At 44.9% G+C, this 27,630-nt stretch overlaps 1 protein-coding gene across 1 annotated transcript in view; it reads left to right on the plus strand.

Moving 5' to 3' along the window:
• The first annotated feature begins 17,444 nt into the window (after positions 1-17,444).
• Positions 17,445-27,630, plus strand: part of notch3 (notch receptor 3) — a 29,831-nt gene continuing 19,645 nt past the window's right edge. The window contains exons 1-2 of the mRNA XM_061089700.1: positions 17,445-17,698; positions 18,793-18,859. Coding sequence (XP_060945683.1) covers positions 17,638-17,698; positions 18,793-18,859 — 128 coding nt within the window. The 5' untranslated portion in view covers positions 17,445-17,637. The remainder of the gene's footprint in view (positions 17,699-18,792; positions 18,860-27,630) is intronic.

Below are 27,630 nucleotides of genomic sequence, written 5' to 3' on the forward strand. Positions count from 1 at the left end.
CCCCATTTTCAATCCACCTCTTTGTCTCTCTCTCTCTCTCTTTCTGTCTCCACTGGCACAGCAGCATGTGAATGATGTCCCTCGCCGCAGCTGAGAGCAGCGAGTAGCCGGGAGTCTGTGAGCCGGCTGCGGTCTCGTCTCTAAGACAAAGGGAACTTGGCAGGCTGCTGCGCTGCGGCTGGATCAAACAGGTCCTGTTTACTGGACCTCTCCCTCTCTGCTCGCTGCTCATCAGCCGCTGTGTGTGTGTGTGTGTGTGTGTGTGTGTGTGTGTGTGTGTGTGTGTGTGTGCGACTGCAGTTTGAAGTGTCTGAGAGATCTGCTCACTCCTCCAAGACGGGAACCACTCAGACCACACACACAGGGTCGCTTCAGCCGCCACAAAGGGAGGGCCAGGACCAGGACCAGGACCAGGACCAGGACCAGGACCAGGACCAGGACCAGGCCGACACTCTCACTGCTCATGTTCTGTCTTTATGACTTCTTCAAGGCACTCTCAGTTTGTATCTGTATTGCTTTGGAACAGCCTCGAGGAAGAAGAATTTATTCCTCTCGCTCCTGACCTTTTCTTTAGTTTTGGCCTGTGGTGTTTTACAATCTTATTTTTTCCTTACCCCCCTCCCACCCTCCACCCTCCTCCTCCCTCTCTCTCTGTCTCTCAACTCCCCTCAACAACCCCCTGCCTTTCTCTCTTTCTGTCCTACCACTCACTGCGGTAACAATGTCCCACTCCGAGATTGCATTTTCCCATGGTGCTAGCCCTGGAATGTGTGCCTGTCGAAGGTGATACATATTTGCTTTCGGGGCAAAGAGAGAAGGCCCTCATTACTGTGATGCAGATAGAAGGGAGCAGTCCAGGCTGAACACAAATTCCCAGAATCATTATTCAGCAGCAGCCTTCACTCTCGGCGCAGGGATGACATCTGAGATTTGTGCCGTTAAGTCTCCCAGCGGTAAATCTTATAACAACATGACAGCAGCGGGCAGAGGGAGCAATAAAGTGAGTTGGTGTTTTCGAGACAGCGAGTGCGATAAGGATCAGCCTGACAAGTTTGAGTGTAATATTTATATGGAAATTCACGTATGAACAGGTCGTTGTTTTATCCTTGCATCTACCGTTGGGTTCCCAGAGACACGCTGGCAGTCCAGGCTGACGCATGTACAACACAAAAGATATTAAATTAGAGCGATGAACTCAGGGAAGAGGTGGTTTTGGTTTCTTCCCCATATCCTGGCCCCTCTTCTCTAAATGTGAAAAGAGTTCTTATCCTCCCATATCTTCCTGTATCTCTGGGCTTGATTCCCACACTAAGCTTCATCACTGATGGGAAAGATCCAACGACACAGGAACAGCCAAAATGTTCCTTCCCATATTATATAATCTGTTGCACGATCTTAAAATGGGGAAAGAAAGACGGCGAAAACAGTTTGTGTTTCAGGCGTAAAATCTTATGTTGGCAAAACAAATTCCTTTGTTTTGAAGGTAGATTGCAGTGATTTATATTTTGTTAAATCAAATTATACGACTGTGCAGCAAATGAACTGTAAAGGAAATCTGTGTCATTAATGCAGAGCAACACCTTTGATTTCTCCATAAAACCTGATGAATGTTTTATGAGAGTTTCAAAGTAGGTAAAGGCCAAGTGTGTGTATTTATACTTTCTAATTCTGTTGTACAACTTATTCTAAAGCCCTTTCCACATCATTCAGCAGAACTTAGAGGTCTCATGAAACTGGCATCCATGTTGTTTTTAGTGTCAGTGGCAAGTTCTTTACAACTTACCCCCCCCCCCCAGGATGAAGGAGCTGACAGGAACATGGAGGCTCCTCCAGCAGTGTGTTGTAACTTCCTACGAATGGGAATAACCAAATAGTGGATATTGCACTTTTGGAACTGTGGCACAATTGTTTGGTTTCACAAGACTCTGATTACACCGCACAAGCTGTTTGTTGTAGGTTTTTGGGATTCTTGTACCTCGACTGACCACATCTGCTGTTTTGGCGAAGGATAGAATAAAGCAGCTGCTAAATCGTTGTTTATGAGTCACTCTGACCTGTTATTTGGGTTATACATGGCAAAATTGTAATTTTGATCTGATCCGTTCTACAGTCTAAATTCTGCCCTATTTTCTGTGGCAAAGTGAACCATTCTAAGGGTGACCTTTCTGCCGCTCATATTATGGAGACTTTGCAAAGTAGGCAAGAAATTCTCACACAAGAAAATGATTTCCATGCATGCTCAAGCAAGGCCACTGAGCACTCTTATCTCTCCCTCATCGATCCCAGCCATGGAAAAGCAGCTTTTCCCACACAGAGTCCCCTCACCCAGCAGCATAAACAAATACACACAGCCTGCCATCTGCATGTGAACCAGCAGAGCTGAGCTGAGACACACTGAGGCCTCATTTACCGAAACACCAGGGCTACCGAAACCTGCACGTAGTAACCTGACCGTGACATGTCTGGTAAGCACAGGGGGTTTAAAGATGAGAGTCTGGTGAGAGTAATGGTCACAGGAGGACGAAGCGAGCTGGACGTGACTGACTGGTGGAAAACATCTGAGTGTGCAGGGTGCCAGGCTGAGTCACTTTGGCCCATAAAGCCACTCAGAGCATGTGTTTCTGTCATCAGGAGGATTGAATGCCCTGGAAGCATGTCACTTTGGGAGTTCTCGTTGCTTTGAACACGGCAGCGTTCGGGCCTCAGCCCCCATCAGCACAGAGAGATGAAACACATTTTAAACCTTGTTAAAGCAGTGCTATAGATCCTGGGTGAGCCGCACGTGTGTGGACGAGACTAAACATCCAAGTACATTTAAATCCAGTGTGTAACAATGAAAGCTCCACCTGTTCGGAGGTTTCACTCAGCTCAGTCAAGGTCGAGCCTGTTCCCTCCAAATATCACATTATTTAAAGTCTTAAAATGAACAATTTGTATTTTGAGTCATACATTTCAGTGCCTTTTCCAAAAAGTAGAAGCAGGATAAGGAAAAAAAACCCATTTTGGATCAGATCCAGATCAGGGGGCGGATCCCGGATTCTTTTTGTGATTTATTTAACAAGATAGAGCATTTTTCAACCTTTTATTCGATTTCTCATAGAGTGTTAAGGGACTAATATTTATGAGTGTGTGCAATTCTGGGCAGATCAAAATAAAATTCTAGTTCTAGTGAATATAAATGTGGTTTTGCAAGCAGACTGTTGGACCTCGGTGGAGGTATGTGCTCTACTGAGGGGTTTTAAGATAAGAAGTCCCACAATGGGGGAATTTGCTATATTTGTAGAGTTGCAAAAACCCCCGGCCTTGTACATTTCATCCTGCAACATTCATAATCACTCACTAAGACTAAGACTTCCAAGACATGACATGATAGAAATGTATTATTTGCGAGGGCTGTGCCGAAAAGGAAATCCAGGCATTAGTCACTCGGGCCCCTTCAGTCACAGAAGGGACTTTCTCAAAGTCAACGAAAGGATTCCTAAGGAGCTGCCACATTTTGGTCTTCTTTGATGTCTCCTCGCTGACTATCACATGTGATCATTATTTAAACAGTGTCCCACATTCATTCATTTAGCCTTGATTCCAGCAGCAGCAGCAGCCGCAGCGGTGGTGGTGTTGAAATGGAGTGTGATGAATGTGGAATGGTAACAGACCCGGATATTGTGTTTCTTCACACTTTCCTTATACTGTGTTTTAAAATGTGCTTACTTTGCAGATCCCTCCTACACCCTGTCACCGGGACCAGCATTACACATGGAAACATTCGAGTTGAGGGTAGAAGCAGCATGCTCAGAGGAATGAGATCTAAACCAAGGACTTAGGTTTCAGAGGAACTTCAAACGGTCTGTGGCTGAAGGCCAGTTTGCGTAAAAACCACCAAATGAGTCAGACCCCATGTGAAGGGGAGAAATTCCCTAGTATATGAGGGCGTGGGTTACCCATTTCCGTTGTTTGCGACCCCCTCACTCCTGAGCCTCCAGCCCTGCTGTGATTGCATTGACCCTCTTCCTCCTTGTGGCCCTGAGGCTGCTCCTATTGTAGCAATGTGGGGATTCGGTGCTTCCTCCTCCCTGTTTGTCCTCCAGGAGCTCGGAGAGACAGGGGAATTAGAACAAGCTGTCGAAACAGCACTTCCGTGGGAGTGCAGGTCAGGGAGACCCCGAAGATGGCCTTTCTCATATATGTGAAATCTACTTCCCAAGCCCACGCTAAGGAGGAAGGAGCCGGCGTGCCGTATTTTCACAGAGATTCAAACTAAATATTTAGGTTACGACAGCCCAAGAAGGACGGAGGGGCAACTCAACGAATCTGACAAAAGCAAATTAAACATGTCTGAATGAGGCGCTGGTGTGGCACAGCAGAATCAATTACTGCATTAGTCGCCTGTGACGAGACAAACATTTTGTGTTGTGTGAGTGGCACGGCCGGCGCTGTTTACTCTGTGTGGAGCATGTTATTGTAGGAGCATGTCTGAGTGCATGCATGTGCACTGCAGACCGGGGGAAGGAAATAAATCAAATGGCATCCACCAGAGTCACAGAACGATTCCCAGTAATTATGTCCCATGACAGAGCCAATAGTGTAATTAGGGGTTAGTACAGAGCAGAGTGTGGACCACATCTGGGCTCCCCGAGGGACTTCCCGTCTCAACATGTTCACAAGAGTGTGAGAACCTCAGCCCAGGAGCACACCTCAACAGCCCGGGTTGCTCCCAATACAAAAACCATTAATATCAAATAAAATTGTCTCAATAGTCTGATCCAGAGAGCAGCTCCCTCCCAGGAGGAAGCCCAGAGGTCCCCCACACATGAGATGTCATGACACGCAGTCCTCTCGCTGTGTTTTGACTTCAGAAATATGACTGAACAAGCAACAGGTTCATTCTGGTTTTTCTCCTAAAAGCTGCCGGGGCCTGCCACAGTCCAAACCACACCGGCAGGAGCTTTTACTTTTCAGGGTGAGTCGAACCACACAGGCTGCGTTCAGACATGCACTGAACTCTGGATACAGGGCGGCTGTATTTGTGTACATGACCGGGTCAGGTGCCGTACACGTACAGCACGGCAAAGAAGATGTCAACATGGAAAGATGAAGAGATCAGAGCACCAGTGGTGAGAAGGGCCCACACCGGTGTTGATGTGCTGGGATTTCTGCAGCGAAATGTACACATCATGTCCTGCCTCCTCCCTCCTCCCTCCTCCCTCCTCCCTCCTCCCTCCTCCTCCCTCCTCCCTGGTTATCAAGCCTCGCCTGAAAGCTCCGGACATTTTCCTGATGTCTGACCCGAACAATCTCCTGCTGCGTTTTTCATAGGGGAAATATATAAATCAAATTTTGCTGACTTTACATGCCAAAATGAACAAAATCCTGATTCTATCAGTTAAATTTGTTTATTTGTTTATTTAGAAGGATCCCCATAAGCTCTACCCTAAGACAGAGCTACTTTTAGTGGGGTCCACATTGAAGACATACATACGGATATCAAACATTTAAAACATACATTACAATACCAATATCAAACATTTAAAACATACCTTAAATTACAAATATCAAAAGTTAAAATACATTAAATAATGATCATACAATTATATGTTACAGATATCAAAAATAAGTTAGCGGTTATGCAGTTTAACCTTTGTCATGATATAAAACACTGATAGGTAATTCCATAGAAGCGATAACGTCAAACCATGTAATAGAATCCTACACATTTATGTACAGTACATCACCATCTAGTGTCACAAGTATGTTGTACCCAAGTGTTTCATTATTTGCTTTTTGAACATACATTTACGTGTCACGTTTATAATTTGACACGTAAATGTATGAGATGTCCCTCCCTTACCGCCTGTCTTGTCCTGTGTTTGCTCTGGTATAACTTCTGTTTTTACCTATGATGTCTACATTTACTCTTTCCTGTAATCCCACCTTCATCTTACCTGCCTTCTGTTGAGACTCTGTGCCCCACCCTTGGAAAGTGAGATAGTGGACATTGGTTGCCCTCATCCGCCTCCACCTCCTCCACCGCCTCCACCTCCTCACCCGTCCTTGATAGTTGAGGGTTTGCAGGGCCTGACAGCTGCTCTTAAATTAGAGGGAAGGAGAGAACACAACAGAACCCAGGAATGTCTCGAGTGTCTGGATGGCCTTTCTCTTCCGCTGAATCCTGGGAAGATGGCTGCAGCTATGTCCAATATCGGTCAGGATGCTGGGTAATCCAGTACATCGTATCTATGCATAATGCATTCCTGACCTCATATTCTGAAAATTCCTCTGGAATTGCCAGCTGTCTCAGAAGCATCAGGGGGTTACATGGCCAGGCAACGAATATTAGAAGATTAATAAAACTGAGCAGCAGGGACAGACAGACGAATTGAACATGTTAGTTATTTGCAACAGGCTGATGGTGTCTGCCCTCGGCCGAACAGTCACACCATCCTGAGGTGAAGCCTCCTCTATCACACATTATCACAGTCCCTTCATTAGTTGCTGGGGAGACAGTGACCAGGTCGCTGGGGTCAGTGCTGCCAGAGGCACGGTTGTAAAATTGCCTAGACAATAAAGGCAGCCTCAATAATGGTGTAGTGGCCATTCAGGAGAGATTAGCACGACACAGCCCGGGATCCACCCAGGGACACGAGCTTTACCTAAAGCTGCAGGACACCAGAGCAAACACAGGACAAGACAGGCGGTGAGGGAGGAGCATCACAGAGTTTCCAGACGGCAAAATCAGTGGAGTTGTTCGGGGCTCACATGAGGTGGATGAAGAGACTGACGATAGTGAGGCATGAGACAGGAAATGGAGGAAGAAGAGATTGATAGACTGGGGGCGAGAGGATGGGCGGGATAGAACAATTGAAGACAGAAAGATTAAAGGAGAGGGTTGAGAAGTGAAGGCGGGACAGATGTTTGAGCAGCGGTGGACGGAGGCGGCGGAGGACGATGATGAGAAAGGAAGAAAAATAGGAAGGAGGGCATTGAGGGGAAAAGATGAAACATTCATGGAAGCTTAGAGGCGCAGGCTTCCAGATAGTGAGAAGGAAGTTGGATCCATCCGTCATGGTGATTTTTTCCTCCCTCCTCCTGCGATACACCGACATGATGTTTTTCTTCAATATGTTTTAATAAAAGTGGAATTACTGCAAGCCCTCCTCTCTCCTCCGGCCCTGGGTGGTGTGGTGTGGAATGTCTGCTGCAGTCGGCCTCCTCTTCCACACACTCTACCCCACAATCAAGCCTCTCATGAAAAGCTACTTGCTTCAAACATACGCTTAACCTACGTGACCCATATCTCCAGAGCAAACTAATGACAGAAACAGGAGAACAGTCAGCTGCCTTTAAGATGGGATATGTTTCATCTCGGCATCACAGTATCAAAGCAATGGAATGAGGATTGTCCTCATGCAGATAACAGTTCGCAGCTCGGACGGCCTTGTCACAAGAGATAATCTAACGGGGTTGTTTCTGCGTGAGTGAGCAAGGATGGTTTAGAATAAACAACGAAAACAGTGGTCAACAGTCCTTTAAGAGATTCCTTTTCAAAGCATGGAAGTCAGCCCTCAAGGTACAGAGCACTCGAGCCCTATCTACCCCAAACACTTCTTCCTTGACCCACCCGGTCTCATACCACTGCTCCCTTCCTTATCACCAAAGTGTTCCTCTAGGCCAGCCATCGCCTGAGGGAGGAATGTTGCATGAACTATTCAATCTGTGTCATTTCCCAAATTCACCCCTTTTTTCTTGAATTGATCCTTTCACTCCCCCCGTGCTGACCGCGGAGCATCATCAGCCTCTTTTTTTTTTAATGTCCACCAGCTGCTGCGGCGTGTCTGCGTCAGATAACATCTTCCACTGAATCTATTTCTGCTCCTGCTCCTCCACAACCAATCCAGAATGATGAGGAGGAAAAAAAGGTGGGGGGGGTAATAACCACACATGTAATCTCACACCGCTGCAGCGGGTTTGGACAAACGGGGGTTGGCGGCTTCCTCGGCAGACTTTGCCATCAGAGAGCGCCCGGCAGACGAGGGGAACAGGAGTGTTGGTTTTGGCGGGGAACCGGTCTCACGTGAGACAGCGTTAGAACGAGTCATGCTCGCCACAGACAAATGGCGGCCGTCCGTCTGCAACGCCATAACATCACAGCAAAACCTGTTTGGTCAATTTGGCAAAAGAAAAGAAAAAAAACATCAACAATGCAACAAGGCAATGTTATCTTGATGTAAACGAAGATTTCTGTGATAGTGGGAGGAAGCCGTTAGAAGGAGATAGGTTTGGGGGTATGATGAAGACAGGTCCGGGCCAATTATCCCATTCTTGGTTGCTTTAGTAGTAATTATACCTTAGTGATACGTTAGAATTGTTATTCACTGGCTGTTGTTTTGATTACGCACTAGCGAGGCTTACTGTTTTCTCCCGTTCTTGTTTCTTAAGGAACATCCAAGCTCAGGCGGGCTCTGCTGGGACTTGCAGAGGCACAGGTGGGGCTGTGGGTGTAGCCTGTCTCACCTCAGTGTGTAAGTGTGGGAACCACTCAGCCACAAGTAGTGCATGAGTAACAAGGAGCCTGAGGGCGTGTGGTGTAATCTCCTCTAACGCTTCTCTTTCTCTCACTCAGCCAAACACACACACACATTTACTCGGAGGAAGGAGTTCACTCATGCATTTATCTCAATCAGCGCACATTAGCAAACAGCAATCTTCAAATGAAAGCTCAACGTGAAATCACACAGACACAGACATGTTTGTGTTGTAAATACAGTCACGGCCAGGTAAGTCATAGCCTGCGTTGATTCCATTGTTGGACCTAATTACTGAGCCGTGCTGGAGAAGCTTGCATGACAAAAAGCATCGCACTAATTCATCATGTGGACAAGCAGGTTACATAAGGTTGTAGCTAAGCCATTATTATTGCGCCTGAACATGTTAACGCAGAGTTAGAATGCATTTCACATTTTCAAAAAGAATACATGCAATGTGAAAGTTTCTTGAATATCACCCTAAAATATGAACTTTTGCATATATATATATTTATTAGGGCTGGGCAAGTTAACTCGTTTTAATCGAGTTAACTCAAGTGATGAGTTAACTCGATTGTTTATCCGCCAATTATTTTCTTTTTTCCTGTTCTGCAGCAGTCAGCAACAGACTTTCACAAAATAAAAGCCTGACTTTCACAATAAAACAATAAATAATCAAACCTGAGTTAATGCGAGATAAAATAATTAATCGAGTTAACTCATCACTTGAGTTAACTCGATTGAAACGAGTTAACTTGCCCAGCCCTAATATTTATATATATGTAGAGAGAGAGAGAGAGAGAGAGAGAGAGAGAGAGAGAGAGAGAGAGAGAGAGAGAGAGAGAGAGAGAAAGAGAGAGAGAGAGAGAGAGAGAGAAAGATAGAGAGAGAGAGAGAAAATAGATGATTCATGGATAGATTAAAAATAAATACTTGTTTGTGATAAATGAGGATGTAATGACCATGGAAACAATGATCTAATAATCCCTGTCATGATTCCCTCAGTGTGGCCTCCTAGATTAAGCAAGGATTTCTATATTTCCAGATGGGAGTAAGTATCATTAAGGATTATTGTAATTCATACTAATCACCGGGTCATTAAGCCCTATTTTCATCAGCACACTATCATCTTCAGCTCTGGGAAGAGAGCTGGAACATGGCTTCTAAACAACTCAGCCACCCACTGAGAAAAAAAAATGACATAATTGCTCTACAAGTGCGAGTGAAAATGACATTTCCCCTAAATGAATAACACTAGCAAAACCACACGCCTAAAAACTACATGCATGAATTTTAACACATATTCACCAGAGACCGTTGTTCTCGGGTGAAAATGTAAAGTGCTCATCTTTGTGAAGGAATGCAAAGGAATGACAATAACTGGCTGCTCTAATACAGATTTTATTGAGCTGTGTTGGTGGGGCAGTTGGGGGCAGTGGGCTGGCAGCTGTTGCTGCTGAGCAGGGGCCCTCGGGTCCCGGCCTACTCCTAATGGCCAGACCAGCTGTCGGAGTTCTGTCTGTAGGGGCGCGGGGCTTCAGGAGGCGGGGAGGGCATGAGAACTTCCACCCCCCTGTCCTTGGGGGCGGATCCCTGCCTTGTCTGCCCTCCTCTGAAAGGGGGTGATTGATGGCGCAGGGTTGACACCATGCTTCTCCAACAATTGACTCAGGAGGGACAGAGGAGGAACAGAGAGCTCGGGACCCCTCCACGTCTTTCTCCTCTGGTTTTCAGAGGCAAATGTGGGATCAGACGAAGTTATAATTCAGTCATTTTTCTCAATATGTCTTTTATTTGACACTTTCAGTGGCGCGTATGCCACTGGAAACACTTTTCAAGGCTGTCGCTGCAATAATTCTGCTGACGACCTCCAGTTATTTTCTGCTTTATCTGTCAGATTACATGGATTTGAACACATTTTTGTCAAATAGCTTAAATGACCTTCTGCCTCTCGTTAAGATAAGCCCTCTTGTTGCAGCATGCCTCCATTGCCCTCTTCCTTACACCGGATCAATTCATCCTGCCAACACAGTGAAGATCCATAGTGGTGGACAGCACCCCAGCCCTGAGTGTGAGTGTTGGGTCATCAGCGGGTACCGGCTCAGAGTCTCGGCACCGCGGCCTGCTAACACAGACCTGACCTTTAGCACTAAACCCCGGGATTCTCCCCGGATCCCTTTCAGCACGTCGCCAGCACCTCCGTTCTCCTTCCAGATTTACTGCCCCGTGGAGGCAGAGAGGAGGAGGAAGGGGACGGGTGGGTGGTTGGGTGGTTGGTGGTGGTGGGGGGGGGTGGCACTGTCCGGCAGCTGTTCACAGTGGTCTTAAGTAGCCATTTCACACGGAAACGGTGTCATAGCTTTCTGAATTCCTCCAGCTGGCCAGTCTCCAGCTCTGTCTGTAATACATTCCTGCACATAGATGTCTATTGCACTCTCCATTCTCACTGCTCTGTGAATGCAAATGCTTCCAGACTCTCCACCGAGTGTCAGTCAACCTCTCTGTTGATTTATATCATGAAGGGAAGGGACAAAAATTCTTCAATTTTTATTAATGACACCGGAGTCTGATCTTGGATAGAAGAATATTAATCTTCCAAATTCCAGCAGACCTCTGTCTGGCAGTTTTCTGGGACAACACTTCAGCAAGAAACACAGACACAGTGAGAAAAGGTATAGAAAATGAGCAATCACCATAGGTCAAAAATCATATTTCCGTCCTCGTCTCTGTCCCTGTAGGAACAAGACGTGTGTACACATAAAGGATTTAATAGCCGCTTGGAGAGCTGGTGTGAAAGTCAAACACTTTTTCCCACAATCCCAAAAAAGATCCATCATTCACACGTGTTTACTTTAGGTAAAAAGCTCCAGCCACTTTGTGTGTATATACGTGTGTGCATGTGTGCATGTGTGCATGGGTGCGTTTGTGTGCGTTTGTGTGCGTTTGTGTGAGTGGGTGAGTGTGTGTGTGGTCCAGGTATTACTCATGTTGTGGGGACCTAAACCTGTTTACACAGTCACATTACAGGGACTTGTCTTCCTCATGAGGAGAAAAAGAAAGTCCCTGAAACGGAAATAATAAAATGTAAGGGTGAAGACATGTTTTACGGTAAGGTTTATGTTTAAGTAAGTTATAGGTTAAGAATTAGGGCAAGTAGTAATATGGTAAAGGCTAGAGTAAGTCTCCAGAAAATCAATATTAGTTAATGTAGTGTACTTTAAAGTCATGGAGACACAACTGTGTGTGTGTGTTGCGTGTGTTTGCGTGCATGTACACACTTTTATGAAAATGATTAGAGCGATGTTGTCCCTTTGTAGTTGACAAAGTGATGATCAGGACAAACAAAACCAAGAATTACATTGTGTGAATGTAACTCTATAAACACAAGCTCATCATAATGTCACAAGGTAAATATCCAAATACTTCCGTGTTAATAAATGACTGTAGATACCACATTAATATTTCCCTAAACCTTTGCTTTGTATTTTCTTTAACAAAGTAAAACACTTAGGGAACTTTAGGGAGGGGCTAAACAAACAAGAGCACAGGATCCTGGCCAGAGCTGAGGTGTTCCTTTCCTGATTGGAGCCTTTGCACAGCATTGCACAACAGAGCGAAAGATAGGTTATCTCCTCAAGTCATCTTATCACTTTGAGATGCGGTTGATTGTCTGTGTGTGTGTGTGTGTGTGTGTGTGTGTGTGTGTGTGCATGGGGTTGGTGCGTGTGCCTCTGTCACACACATCAGGAGTGTGCCTGTATCGTCTCTTCAAACCCCAGAAGCCCACTTCACTCAAAGCTGAGGTGCTTATACCCGCGAACCCTGAATGATCCCAAAAATACAAGACATCATACAATTCTGAAGCAGCAGGATCATCAGCTTCAACGCTGCGCTGCAATTGGCCCTCTTGTCTGTCCGCAGGGGGTCTCGGCTGCTGATTGGCCGTGACCAGTTTTGAAGAGGGGCTTCTAATCCTCTCCACACTCTCTGTGGGTGCTCTCGGGGCTTTTCCCACATAAATCAGTCTGGCCTGGGTGGTAAAGTCATCACGTCCACTGGGTCCACTCACACTGCCTGTTAGCGCCCGTATCACATGGAGCATGCTAGCTCCGGAAAGGCCACCGAGCATGAAAGGAGGGAGCTGACCATAACTGTGTGTGTAGACTACGCTTACAGTTATAATCAGAGACAGTACGTAAAGGCGAAAATCCTGAAAGGCAAACACAAGCTCTATCCCTGCAGGAGTACGCCATGCCAAACTAAATTGTCAAAGAAATGTGATGTTTTATTGACCTGAGTGACCCCGCTGTGTGAGTGCAAAGTAAGCCTGTGTTCTTAAGGGTAGGGATAACATGAGCACACCATTTTACCTCTCATCCATGGGTGGTCCCCGAGTTGGTTCGGTTTCCCTCCTAGCAACGCAGGCGTACAGTACCATTCACATGCTGTTCTGGATAAAAGCTGCTCTGTCAGGAATGTGTCACAATAGAGCGCGTTATCCCGAGGTATCAAATGCTCAATGGGAGGAATCCCTGGGTAATTTGTATCAAAGGACGTCCTGGTTGAACGTATGAGCCTTCTATTTCCTCATAGTCACGTCGACCGACTATGAGCTAACAACTGTTCAAAGAGGAGCTCCACTCACTGTCCAACAGAGTGAAGAGTTATAAATCCTGACCCTGTCACATCTCTGTTTGTGTGATTGGAGATTCCCCCTGAGTCCCGTGCGAGAATTTTGTCGCCAGGGCTTCTACTCTCACACTTTCTCTCCAACACAAACAAACCCCTGATTTATTTGTCCTGTGTGTGTGTGTGTGTGTATGTGTATGTAGGTGTGAAAGTGAGAGTGGACGAGAGACATAAAAGTTAACTCAGCTAACAAGCCATTACATATTAAAGACTAGAACTAAAAAACGTTCCTTTAAGAAACCTGAAGCTGCTGTTGTTCAGACGAGAATTAGTTCTTTCATTTCTTAAACAATCGAAGGAGAGGTCGTGTTTCCAGAGGGACGAGCCGGAGCAGCCACTTCCACTGATGAGGAAGAAGGTGAACTGCAATTTTCTTATTGGGCCTTTATGTTCTCGAGTCAAGCAGCGTAGATGTTAATCCTCTCAAACAAAGCATTCTAATTTGGGAGCGAGGACACTTGGAAGTCTCGCGGGCCAATCAGCAGCAGGCTTCCAAAGTCTGAGGAGGTTGAGTAATCATTAACAGGAATATGCAGCTTTACTGGAATACCTGAGATGTCAAGACTATTAAAAAAAAACTGTTTAAGGTTCCATCACAACACATTTTAAAATATAGATAGATAGATAGATAGATAGATAGATAGATAGATAGATAGATAGATAGATAGATAGATAGATAGATAGATAGATAGATAGATAGATAGATAGATAGATAGATAGATAGATAGATAGATAGATAGATAGATAGATAGATAGATAGATAGATAGATAGATAGATAGATAGATAGATAGATAGATAGATAGATAGATAGATAGATAGATAGATAGATAGATAGATAGATAGATAGATAGATAGATAGATAGATAGATAGATAGATAGATAGATAGATAGATAGATAGATAGATAGATAGATTACTTTATTCATCCCCGAAGGGAAATTAAGTCGTCATAGCAGCCGGTATATTTGAATACAATAAAATACAATACAATAGAATAAAACAAAAAATGTTGAGGTAGAAAGAATAAAAACAGAAACACAAGATAAATAGGTAGATAAGGTGCAGTGGCAAGATGATGGTAATAGTCCTGATGATATGATGGTAATGTTATTGTTAGACGGTATATAAAAATAGTACAGTATATATAGCAGTATATAGTAATAATGGCAGCAACAGTAAATATAATAGTAATAGTAATATAATGATAATAATTATAACATGTATAAATATGTGTATATAGACTTATGTATACAAAGAATATACAGAGAGTATGATACAATATATGATGATATATAGTAGAGGTATAAATGTAAGTATTGGACTAAACAATAGATAATATAATATACTATGAGTGTGTTGTACAGGGTACACAGTGCAAGGAGACAGGTATATTTAGTGCAGTTCTGTGATGGTGATGGTTTCACTGTCTGTTCCTGCATTAGTAAGCCTCAATAATGACATTTGTATATTGAATACATTCTTGTGTTCATTGACAACAGCCTTCTTCCCAACAAGGCCCGGGACCCCCACCTGACTCGGACTTTTTTTCCACCCCCACACCTCTAGGATGTGTTAAATTAACACATTATATAATATCATATTATATCATACTGCATTACATTGCATATTGCAATGGGACACTGTTAACTGTTTTGCATTTAGCATTTCACTTTTTACTTCACTTTTTATATTTTTAGTCAGAAATGTTTATCTCAAAATAAATGTTACTTTGTATAAATATTGGTCTCCTATGCATGTTGTATTTATTGCGTTTTTATGTTTCTATGTTCATTGTTTGCACCAATAACCAGAGCAAATTCCTTGTATGTGTGAACGTACTTGGCAATAAAATACTTCTGATTCTGATTCTGATTCTGATATTCCGTTGTTGAAAACTTGTTAGGCACAATGATGCCAGCAGCTGTTTCCATGGAGACCTCTACATTTTTCAGAGGGTTGAGCTACGCGAGGCATCTGTGGACTCTGAGTGCCGAGATACAAGCATACTGTAAATACAACCTGTCTGCCCCTGAGCTCACAGAGAAATCTCTCCCTGGGACGTCCTCCAACTGGAAGTCTGTCAAGATACTGCCACTCCCACATCCCCACGGGCGGAAAGACATGATTCACAGCCAGATGAAAACATTATTATTATTACACCTATTTGTGACTTAGATTAACTCCATCACACCTTCCTCCTTGCCTCAAGCTTTCACACACACACAGCCAGACAGACACACACGTAGCCTATATATTATCTTGGATACGAGCCCGAGTGAGATTTCAAAGAGGAGCTGCGGTAATATCCAAATGCACAGAGAGAATACACAGGCAGTCTAATCATGTCATTGTGCAACAAAAAAAAACTCAATCAAGCCATTGAAAACATTGCACTGCCCCAACTTTCATCACACGCTTGGTGCCAAGGGAAGCAGGTGTCTGTGAGGCCTAAGGAGCTCTTTTCACTGACCCCTATAGATGACGTCACACGCACTAACGAACTCCACTCCAAACCAGCCTGCTACATTCATGGCCGTACCCACGTCTGTAATTTATTCAAGGCCAGGAGCAGGAATAGTGCGCCGGGGAGACGGTGGGGTGGCAGCAGTGTGTGCTTGAATATTAGTGTGCAACCCTCCCCTGCAGAGAGAAACTGTGTCATAATGCCGGACTCCTTTTATGATTCAAATCAAGGCTATTGTCTCTGTAAGCAACCGGCTCCGCTCTGTGTTCTGCAGAACAACTGAGGCACTATACACCGGCTGCAGAAAATGAGTCCACCGCCCCATAGGCTGAGGAGGAGCAGGCTCTGAGAGCAGGGCTGGGACCCGGTGCATGGGCCACGGGGATAATAGGAAGGTTGTCTGCCTCTGTGCTGCCATGTTAACACAATTCACTCGCTTATCTGCAATTCATCAACTGTAAACACGCAAACAAACAAGTGAGCTCGCACAGGGTCACACAAACTGCAGTCGGCCACTAGGAAACAGGCGCTGCTTCTTCTACGGGCGTGATGTATGTAATTTATTCTACTTTATTTTATTTTATTCTATTTCTTATATATTGTTGTTTTATGTTCAGTGCACCAATGACACCAAGGCAATTTCCTGTATGTGCAAACATACCTGGCAAATAAAATAATTCTGATTCTGATTCTGATTCTGATGTGAGGCTTTGTTGTCTGGGTTATAGATTTCAAACAAATGCTATTTTAATAAGCAATTGTCGTTAAAAGCATTTGCAAAGGCACCACCCGACATTTTCACAAACCTGTTTAGTTTTATTCATACGGTCAAAGTGTTGATTTCAAAAAGGATTTTCTCTGGTTCAGGATTTGCAGAAGCATTTTTTCACAAGCCACCTGATCACACTGAATGAAGAAAATGTGTTTCCAAGTTGAAAACATTTGTGAGAAATCACATTTTTGTGAAAGTTATCAATTTTAACTTTGGTTCTGGAATAGTAACGAATGCACGGACAACACAACGCTCCGGATGTGAGGAAATGAAAGTCACCCATGACTTTTTGTCTTTATGCATTGTGTTTTCATTTTTGTGCAAAACGCGAGAGAGCGAGGTTCAGGAGCTGAAACTGTCCGGATTTAATATGTGTGACAAATGTCACTGAACTTTTCATGCTTTTAATAAAAATAAATTTAATTTTACCAGATGGCGAACTTTTATAGAAGTTGGTCCTACAGTTTTTCTTTTTTTCTGGTTTTTGGTACAGTTTTTTCTTCAGATTTCTGACTCTTATAAGATCCTTGTCAATACTGTTGGTCCAGCAGCTTAGACATTAATTTCCCACAGAAATTAACTGTGCAGATTTTGAAGCAAGGGTCTTATACTTATTATAAAGCAGGAAAGGGCCCATTAGTGTTGATAGATTTGTCCCAGAGCAGCTTGGGGATGTGTGGACCTCTGCTCTGTGCATTTTGCATTTTCCATGTCCCAACTTTTTTTTAATATCCAGGGAGTGGAATACATCAAACTTTTTTTAGTATGTGTGAGGTTGTGTGTGTGTGTGTCTGTGTGTATGTGTGTGTGATGGGGGTGTGGGGGGTGATGGCTCTGGGACGATCCAGTGTGGAGGAGAGAGAGAAAGAGAAAGAGAGAGAGAGAGAGAGAGAGAGAGAGAGAGAGAGAGAGAGAGAGAGAGACACAGAGGGGGCGGGGACAGGAGACGCTGGGACACATCGGGCAGGAAAAGTTTAGCAGAAGTTTCAGGAGGCGAACCGAGACTCACAGCAGCCGTGGCCGAGCTGCGGAGGATAACACGGGATTGGGAATTTAACGCGACTCTTTCCGGCTGACTTTATGAGAACCCCCCCATCGCCTTCGGAGCCCTTGTTTTTCTGTGAACTTAACAAAGGATGTATTTCTACTAAAAGAAAGAACCAACTTGAAACGCTGGAAACTTTCCCACCGAAATGGAAGGGAATATTCCATGGATTATTCTGTCATTTTTATTTTTCCTGCATATTTGTGATGGTAAGTGTGTTGTTTTTTTATTAAAGTCTATTCCAACTTATAGGGTGGACACTGGAGAGTCCATTCAATGTCCAGTGTCCCGGTCCAAATAGGCACAACATGAATTGACTGGCTACCACTGTCATCTTTGTGCCAAATTTGATTTTAGGGTTTACTTTTAATCTTCTGTCTTATGCAGCAGTTTGAGTTAATTGATCAAAAATCATCAAAGTTTTCCAAAGAATAATTAAAGAGCAACAGATATCAGATGGGACGTTTTTTACGCACATCACGTGTCAAAATATTACGCACAGAGGCGCACGCCGTTATTTGTGGAAACATTTGAATACTGTACAGCATCTTGTGTTCCATGGGTATTTTATCTAAAAACAAATTACCTCTGATATTGGTTTTCCTCTGTGGGGGAAACAGTGGGATGAGTGAGGTTCCTCCAGCACCAGCAGCCCTGGTAACGTTTTGGGGCTGAGACGCGTGGACTTTGAGCGATGAGGATGTTATTTAAACCTCATAAGTTTTTACAAAAACTGCATTTACTGTAAAGGCCCCAGGTTCAGGAGGAGAGAAGGAAGGAAGGCGAACATTTGTTTAACCTAAAGCAGCGGGCGATGAGCCGGAGTCCCCCCGAGCTCTGTGGGAACAAAGGCCTTTCCAAGCAACTGAATATCTGTTCCCACGAAGCGGCTGAAGCAATGACTGTCAGAGAAATAACGGTTTCTGAGACCAAATGTTTTATTCCAAGCAGGGGATTAAATCTCAGCATCACGTCAGCATGGATCTTCTCCACCAAGGAGACTCGAAGGGTTTATCTGCTTTTGACTTAAGTAAACAACAAACATGCGGGTGTGTCTGCAAGATGGCACAAGTGGCCCAGGCCTGATGTCTGTGCTTGGAAATGTATCAGGGATTATATAAAGGAGCCTTTCCAGCATCTTTTACTGAAAACAAAGATTTCCCACACAGACACTGACCCTGATAATGAGGCCTTTTTTCCCAGTTTGGCTGTAATTTACTGTCAGAAAAATGGTGTTTCTATCAATCATTCAATCATCTGTCCATTGTTTGCCTCTCTAACAGTTTTTTCCCAATTTCCACAGGGTTCCGTTGCGTGGACAGACCTTGTGAAAACGGAGGGACATGCATAGATTCATCTGCTCGATGCATGTAAGTGAAACATCACGTAAAGTTGTACCAGGATCAGGATAACACTTGTGGGCCAATGTTTCTCCTCCCTCAATACTTCATATTCTCAGTTTGTGAAAGGCTTTCGAGGCCTTGTGTGTAAAATGTGTGTTCACTTGCTGCTATTTGTTACTTGGCTGTGGAAGGTTGTCTTGTAAAGTTTCATTCCCAGTTTCACAAGCAGCCTCATATGCTACTGGATGTTGATTTACAACATTCCCATATAGAGTGGTGAAAGACAGGCACAAATTGATTAGGCCGCACACAGATGAGCATCAGCACGCCTGGACGTGTCTGGCTGCCTCACTCGTCTCCGGCACCTGTTACGGAGCTTTGTCTCAGACATGAATCACGTCATGATGCTGCACATGAGTAAAGTCTGATGTTTATCTTCGCTGCAGACTTTTCCTTGAACAACATGAGTTCATTTCAAAGGTTTTTTAACAATTTAACTTAATTGTTTTCTGTGCTTTCTTTCCTTTCCCGCCTGCTTTGGGCATTTTTTGAGCTCTTGCATCTTTTTGGCAGTGATGCAGCTTTTGTTTTCCAAATTTGAAGGGGGGGGGGAGTGTGGGAACCTACTACAATACTCCAGTTAAATGGCCTACAGTGTCTTGCCTGGGGGTTATTTGCCCCTTTTTTTAAAGAACCTTTTAGCTTAGGAAACAGCCCCCAGTGTTTCAGATGAGGCGATACAGTCATCTGTAGAACAAAACCAACTCAGTGGTTGCCAGATGCTTCCCTCCAAAAATGGCAGATTTATTATTTTATTGTACTGGGCCAGCAATTTACCCTACAGTAGGGGTCAAAGTTGGGCCTGTACCATGAATGGTACGCTTTTCACAAGCAAATAATAAGACGTAAGAATTTATACATGCACTAGCCAATGTGTAACTAGAATCTGAGTCTAACTGAAACAAGTTACCACCACCCTCATTTTTTTTCAATCATTAGCCAAGATGAGCGAGTAAATGTGTAATTTTATGGAGAATGTCTGACACAGTTTGTCTGAGGGTGTTTAGATTTATACGTTTTCTCCTGTTAGCGACAGCCACATTAAAATCTAATGTTTTGTTTAGTTTCTCCATTATTTACAGATTTAATGTCGCCACAGGGAATAATCTTTTGGCAGATGCTTTGATTCATTCCTCTTTTGTGCTGTGTCCACGTGTTGTGTGGTGCATAGGAGTTGGTAGTCACTATGCTGGTCCAGTGCCAAGAAAGAGAAGCCCCTTAAAGTGCAAAGCGAGAGGTTTTCTAATGGAAGGGGACAAATGTCATGGAGCACACACTGAAGAAAGAGTCCCGAAGCAGGGCCGAGCAGCGGAGCAGAGCGTGGCCACAGCAGAGTGGTCCGACCAGTCCGACACTGAGGTGAGCGGTGGAGCCACCCCACCCCTTCCACTGGGAGCCCACGGAAACAGGAGATTCCAAACCAGCAGAAAAGGTCCTTTCTTTCACCAGATACCTGGCTGTAACCCTGCACCGTCCGGACAGAGCCGAGCAGAGAGCGAAGAAAGGCTCCAGCGAAACAAGGCCGGCGCGGAATAGAGGCACAGAAACTAAAGCATATACAGATTCACGCTTTGGCCTTTGACAGGAATTTGGAGAACCAGTGGGGAAAAAGAACCTTGCTAGAAATCACCACAGTTGCACAGAAGCACACACATTGTTCTGTGCAGTGATTGGTCATCTGCTCCTGCTTCTTCCTCAGCCACTGTGCTATTACATTATGACTTGCAGCTTCACAAGTGACAGTAATACCGAGTGGATGGGAGGTAAGCTGCTATTGTGACTGTCCCAGATACCGATGTATCCTCTGTCTTGTTGGCAAACACAAGCTATAATACAACACTATGGCTGTAACATGAAAGAGATCCCAGTGTTCTCATGGAAGTCTGTCTCCACAGTTTCTGTGTCTGCCTCCTCCGCACCCCCTCCTCAAGTGACTGGGTAAAAGTTACAGTCCAGAGTTGCTAATAGGGGATTACAATAGTAATCCTCTGGAAACTGTTCAAGTGAACAAACTTTCTGATGCCCATGTCATCGGTTTCAGTGACCCGGTAAAGCTTAGTTAATGCTTCTAGTCTGAAAGGGTTGATCGCTCAAACCGGGCTCCATGACTCTGCTCCCAGTGCAGGATCTAACTGGCTCTAACTGCAAGTCAGCAATTCATTCCTTCACTTGTGATTGCAAAAGACCACGAAGAAGTGGTTGCATTCCCTTTGACTAAAGTGTTCAAATAAAAAAAAAAGCAACTTTGCACAAAAATCATCTCCACATGCTGGTTCCAATTTGAAACCGTTTCAAGTGTTGTGCTCCGAAACTCTCCGTGTGTGAGTCTGTGAACACGTCTGTGTGCACTAGTGGGACGGTTGCTTTCACCAAACCAGGCTGTGCTTGATGCCTTCAGAGAAGTACAACATGTAAGTGAGATGTTCTGCTCTGGAGATAAAGGTTCCTCAGATGCACCAGCTCTGCAAATCCCAGTTTGGCTCGTTTTTCCAGTTCCAAAGTACAACCTATCTTGGTAAAATGAGATGTTCTCCACTCGGGTACTTGATGCACCATTTAATATTTTTAAAGTATATTCTCTGTGAGCTGAGTGTGACCCAGAGTTTTGAACTTGGCAGTGAAGGATTAATCGTCAGGAAGTCCTGTTGAAGTGTCTCTGGCCCCTCAGCGCTGCACAGAGGGCCGCGGTCAGAGGAGAGATAATTAGGCAGATTGAGAGGGTGTCATTCAGAGAGGATCCAGCTGGAGGGATCCGCCTGGGGGTAGGGACCGGGTGGAGGGAGGCTGGGTAGGAAGCAGGGGGGTGGGTGGGTGGGGGGGGTGTAGAGGCTGCGTAGAGGACAGCTGGTGGATGTTGTGATGGTAATCCAGTGAAGTCAGATCTGGACAAAGGGGAAGCATAGGGCCAGGTGCTGCCATTGAGCAGTCAGCTGCCCCCATACTGTGAGAGACAAGCTCGTGGTGGAATGAAGCTGGTAGCTCTCAGCCCCTGGTGCACATGTTGCTTCTCTCACGTCCACCCTCTCTCTCTCTCTCTCTCTCTCTCTGCGTGTTGTCCCAGCTATGGCGGCTCATCCTCTGCCGCCCCCCCACCTAACACAGTGGCAGACTATGAGTAACCCTTTCCTCTCAGATCCCCTAAAACCCAATGGGTAAAATAAATGTGAAGCTTCTCCACAGTGGTCCTCTTCATGGAGGCTCTGCCCTCGGCCCTCAGTAGCAGAGTCACCATATCAATAGTGAGTGTTGTGTCATGACCCTGACTCCCAGCCTCTTAGAACATGATTAAGGAGGACATCTGTGACTCTGATAGGGAGCAGCCTGTCCAGACATTGTCCAGCGCTGGTTTTTCCAGTAAAATGTGTTTATCTATCTACCCACTTCATGACTCTCAGAATAACACTTTCCCAGGAGAGATTACAAAATTTCGTGAAATGCAGCACAACCTAACGGCGATTGGACTCTTTTATCCAAATCAGATGAAAAACTGCATTTCTGAAAAACCCAGCTCACTAAGAAGTGGGAATCTACACACATGCCAAGGCACAGAGAAACACATTAGATTGTTAGCTTAGCGGAGAGAACCTCGGGGCTGGTGTTTTCTTTGGCATCTTTATGGTGGATTAGAGAGGAATGCTTACTAAGATTCCTCCTGCCCCACTGGTGCTTTCAGGTTATTGTCCATACCTCTCATCCATTCACCCTGGTAGCCCCTTCAGGAATGCCTCTAACAATACTGTCAGCCTAGTCTCACTGATAATGGGATGTTTGGAATGACTTGTTTGATTTGCAATTAGTTACTCTGCACTTTTGTGAGGCTATACGTTGCCTATATCACTCACGCTGCCCTGACAGACAGATGGAGTCATCGCTGTGTCGTTATCCAGGCAAAGTGATGCTTTGCAGACCCGGTGGTTACAATGAATGTCTATGACAGGGGACAGCGGTCATGTCCATGTGGAGATGAGTGCTATCCGGCCAAGAGGTTACACCATCATAGGGAGGATGCTTTGGTTTTTGTTGTGGCTTCTTCTCTCTGGGTCATGACTGGCGACTCGGAGCTGTGGTTCCCAGGCTCCATCACAGGAAGTGGTGCCTTCTGACCTCCCTGCTACGCACATCCTGTCTTATCAAAGCTTATGCAGCTTAGTGTGTGCACCCCGGGTCTCCATGCTTCTCAACTTTTTCCATTCTACTGCTTAATTTTATATTATCCCCACCTCTCACCACATGAATACGTGGTGCTGAAAGTGCTTCATCTTTCATTACTTGGAAGTCACGGATCAAAGTATGTGGGAATTTAAAAGAAAGTGTGTGCTCACTCGGTGGCGGACCAGGAAACTTATCCTGTGTGATAATAAATGTCAGTTTTGCTATTATTGTTAGTTGGCGCAGGAACCTTCAGTTGGAATTTGTGCGTTATTATTCTTTCTGGAGTCAATGTATGTCTGAACCACATACTTATGTAGGGATAAGCTCTGTCTCTGAAGTCTCATCCCCTGGCTGTTGGTTGTTATCCGGGAGACTGTGACCTCTGAGGAGACATTCAGGCAGACCTGATTGGAATAACTGAGGTCTGTCAGCAGAATTTCCAGAGTCGCTCCCTCATTTCAGAAGAGGAAGGGATGGGTCCGTCATTAAATGATTCAGGAAAAAGGCATCTTCTTTTCCACTAAGCACACTTTCCACAGACATCTTGATTTGAACCAGGCCGTATTTTGCCAGTGTTAACGTGTCTTAATGAAAAACTTTCATTTTACTACTTTGCCACAATTAATAACTTTATTTATAGATTACTTGCTTTACGAGGGCTGCAAAATAAAACAGAGCACACAAAAAATTAAGGAATTACAAATATTAAAAGACAGTATTCATTTAAAAGAACTCTAAAAGACATTGAATTCCTTAAATCAATTAAAACAAATTTAATTCACATATAAAATAGAAGGTAAAATCAGTCAAAAGGCTCACTGGTGTCTTAACAAGGGATTTAAAGGAGAAAACTGACTCAGCTGACCTGATTTCCTCAAGCAGATCAAATAACTAGAGCAACAATGCTAGTTTTAGATTTATGAAATGTTTCATGGGTACACTGGCCCACACCCTTGTAAAACATCTCTAGTACTTCCTTGAGTGACAGCAGTTGAGATAAAGGACATTCTCTGGCTCTTTTCCTGGCGTTCAACTTAACTTATCACTAAGAACAGTGCCCCATAAACAAATCTTATTCTTTAAGCATGTGAGAGTCTGGTTGTCTCAGTCAGGCTGCAGACGTATTCTGTCAACATGATTAAACTGGAGTGTGGTTTATCAGATATTGTTGTAGTTCTATTTAATCCACACTCATTGTGCAGCAAATGTTTGCCGTGACACGAATAGCAAGTCATTAGAGGCCCTGAGATATTTCTGTTACATTGAGTTTTTTTGTGTGTGTGAAGGCAACTTGAGAGAAAACGTTGGACTGGAAATTGTAGTTAGTCTTTCATGCTCGGTTTGGGATAGGGTCTTTTATAAATTTCAATTTCAAAGTTGCAGAGAAATCTGGTTTAGTTTAGGTGGTTGGGTGTGGTTTCTGTGGTGGAGTTCAGAGGAGAAGGAAAGCTTTGAAAGACCCCGACTCTGGGACTCATGCAATGTGGTCATGGGCAAATGCATATGAAAAAATGTCAGGGTGGATTCTTCCAAAAATGTGTTAGACACTAGAGGCGAATTTGTCCGGATAGTGTATAAACTACAGACGTAAAAATGACATGCTGTTGTTCGGCCTTTCTACAGCAGTATAACCGAGCACTTAGCAACAAGTTTCATTCTCCTCCTGCGGCAGAGCTCCGCGGTTCCCACTGCCAAGGACATGCTCCACATTTCTATTCTCCGTTTATATCCTTATACATGTAGATCTGAGCATTGAGGGGCTATCGGAGGTGAGAAGGATGCTCTGACAGCCTCCCTTGCCTTCTGGCCAGATTCATTACGGCTTTTCATCCAGGGAAAGTTAAATGTCCTTGTATTCACATGTTTAATATTCATGCTCAGGGGGAGCTCTGGAAACCTCCCTCTGGAGACTTCAATACCTCCATTGTGTGTCTTAGCACAATTGTTGAAACAAACTTTGCACTGAGAAACACACATCCTTTTAAGACGTGATTGTACTCAATTACCAGACTGAATTGGCCGGGGGACAGTGCTCGGTGCTACCTGCACACGGAGGGGACCCGTCCTCAGACTGTCCTTACGAAACCCGGTCCCTCATCAGCCCCTTTTCTCTCTCTCTGGTTCTCTCTCTCACCATGGGTTACTGTTGCCAGGCTACAGCCCAGGCCTGTTGGTCCGTGTAAGCTCGGGGCCTGAAAGACTAGCTGTTTGGGTCACTGCCCCCCCCCCCCCCCCCCAACCTCCCCCCCCCCCCCAAACACTTTTATACAAAGGAGTTCTGACTACTTTAGCTCTTTTATTTGGGCCACAAAACACTCCCCAACCCCCAATCTGGCTCTTTGCTGAGAAAGGGAGAGCCGAGCTGAGGAGAGCAGAGGAGGCTGTTGGAAGGGGTGGGGGGGTAGGGGGGTGAGGGGGGGGTCGGATGGGCTTCTATTGGCAGTGCGGTGTCAGTGCGGACTCACATGAAGCAGTAGAAGCTGATTCTTGGTTCCAGGGACAAGAGGGTTGTGTTGAGAGAAAGAGACGCTTTTAAAAGTATTTTCCAAGATCCCAATATTTTTGCATCCGAATTTCCCAGAAGTTTTCATGCAAAACAGAGGTGGAAATTAAAAAAGATGGGAGTTGTGTTGTAGCTCCTCCCCTCTGTTTGTCTTAGGAAATGCCCTGGGAGATAGGAAGACTCCTTTTATACTTGTCGCCTTGTGGACCATGACTGTGTGTATGAACCATGTCAGAGATTACAGACTCTTTGTTCGCAGGTGAGTCGACCTCTGACCTCTGGCAGAGTAGCGACTATTGTATGGGAGAGGATGAGCTCAGGTTACCCTGCTTCAATGACCCAGGAAGCAGGAAACCTGGCATTGTGTTACACACGTTCAGGTGACAGACCTCATTTATACATAAATCAAATGCTCAGGGGGATCCTCCGACTTGATGCAGAACTGAGAAATGTCACATGTGGATAATGTTTTATAATATCATTTGCTCTTTAAACTCTGCTTCATCAAATGTTTGACAGCATTGTATAATTCCCTCAATGGATCTCTTCTTTTATGGGTTCACAGTCCTACCCTTCCTCAGACGCTGAGGATGGTTGTAAGTCTCTTTTCTTTGTGTCTGGGCGTGCAGTGATTGTTGCATGTGTTTGCTTTGTTGCAGTGGTGCCTTTTGTGTAACAATCTTCAAAAGTGTGTTAAGAGGAACTGTTAATGCATGTGTTTGTGGGCGGATGACCACATCTCTTGAGTGGTGTGAAATGTTCCTTGTGTGAGAGCGTGGGTGTGTTGTGTTGTGTTGCTGGACGAGTCCCATGGGCAACACGGCACAGTTGCTTTGGCTTAAGACTCTGGCACGAGACGTAAATGCCAGACACCCAGAGGTGCACTGACAGATGTGGACAGATGCATGGCAGCAGCTGGCCAAACCCCTCATGTGTGTTGACGCGGAGAGATTACCCGCTCTCGCCATCCCTCCGCTGCACCCAAAGACCTCCCCCTCATCTGCTGCACTCTCTTCCTCAAAGGTCAGAAGTCAACACTCACTAAATATGACTCAGGGGCCCGTTGCACAACAGCAGCCTGCACCTGCTTTGTACAACCGCCACAACGAAGGCACAGGTCCGGCCCTGCTGTTCCCAGAGGGTGCGGAATCCACAAGGTTGTAAAGAGCCTGATAAGGAGGCTCTCATGTGCACCAGGACCCAGTTTTGCGTCTCTCACAGTCTCTGCACTGATAGCACTGTGATTTGTGTGTTATGGGAGTAGCATGCTGGCAGTTAGTCAGGTCTAGACAAAAGAATGTGTGTTTTGGCTTCTCAGTTCACTGTGAATTTGTAAGGGTGGACAAATAATTTATCGGACATAACTACTATTGTCGTTCTTACCCACACACACACAGGCACACACATCATCTAATGCATACAAATATTTAACAACACTATTCATTCTCATGGCTGAGCTAGTATTTTAGTTTCAACATGCACTTGGACACACAGTATACTTCTTGGAATGAGTGGTAAGTTTTTCTCTGTCCACACAGAGTCACAACAGCCTGAGTGATGAAAAATAGAGACTGTTTAGAAAACCTGTAGCTCTACGGCTTTCACCCGCAAATGTCCACAGTGCAGATCAGCTCCAGAAGGATTTGACTGTCAGTTGATTGTATTTTTCTATAAAAGCAACTTCTTTTCAAAGCCTTCTTTGTGCCACATTTGTGTTTCTTTTTTAGTGATACCCTAGATTCCAGACATACTTAATTTGCCTCTAAATAAACCCAGCCAAGCCATGACAAATAGCCATGGGGACCGCGGGTGGGTGGTGAGGGGAAGGGGTGATTGGTTGGGTGTCAGGCCTGCTTGTTCGTCTGCGAGGTTGCCAGGGCAACGGGGATCGTGCATTAGGAGCGCATGCAGTGTTTTTAGAGCAGGGGACGAGGGATTACAGGAAATATGACATGACATTCTTGCCGGACTAGACCGCTCTCTCCTCCTCTTCGTCCCCCTCTCCACCGATTCCTCCTTCTAAAGACATTCCCTCCAGCACAGCAGCCCCACCCCACTCTCCCTGCAGCCGTGACATTATCAT

This window comes from Limanda limanda, chromosome 17 (assembly GCF_963576545.1).
Source record: "Limanda limanda chromosome 17, fLimLim1.1, whole genome shotgun sequence".
NCBI lineage: Eukaryota > Metazoa > Chordata > Actinopteri > Pleuronectiformes > Pleuronectidae > Limanda > Limanda limanda.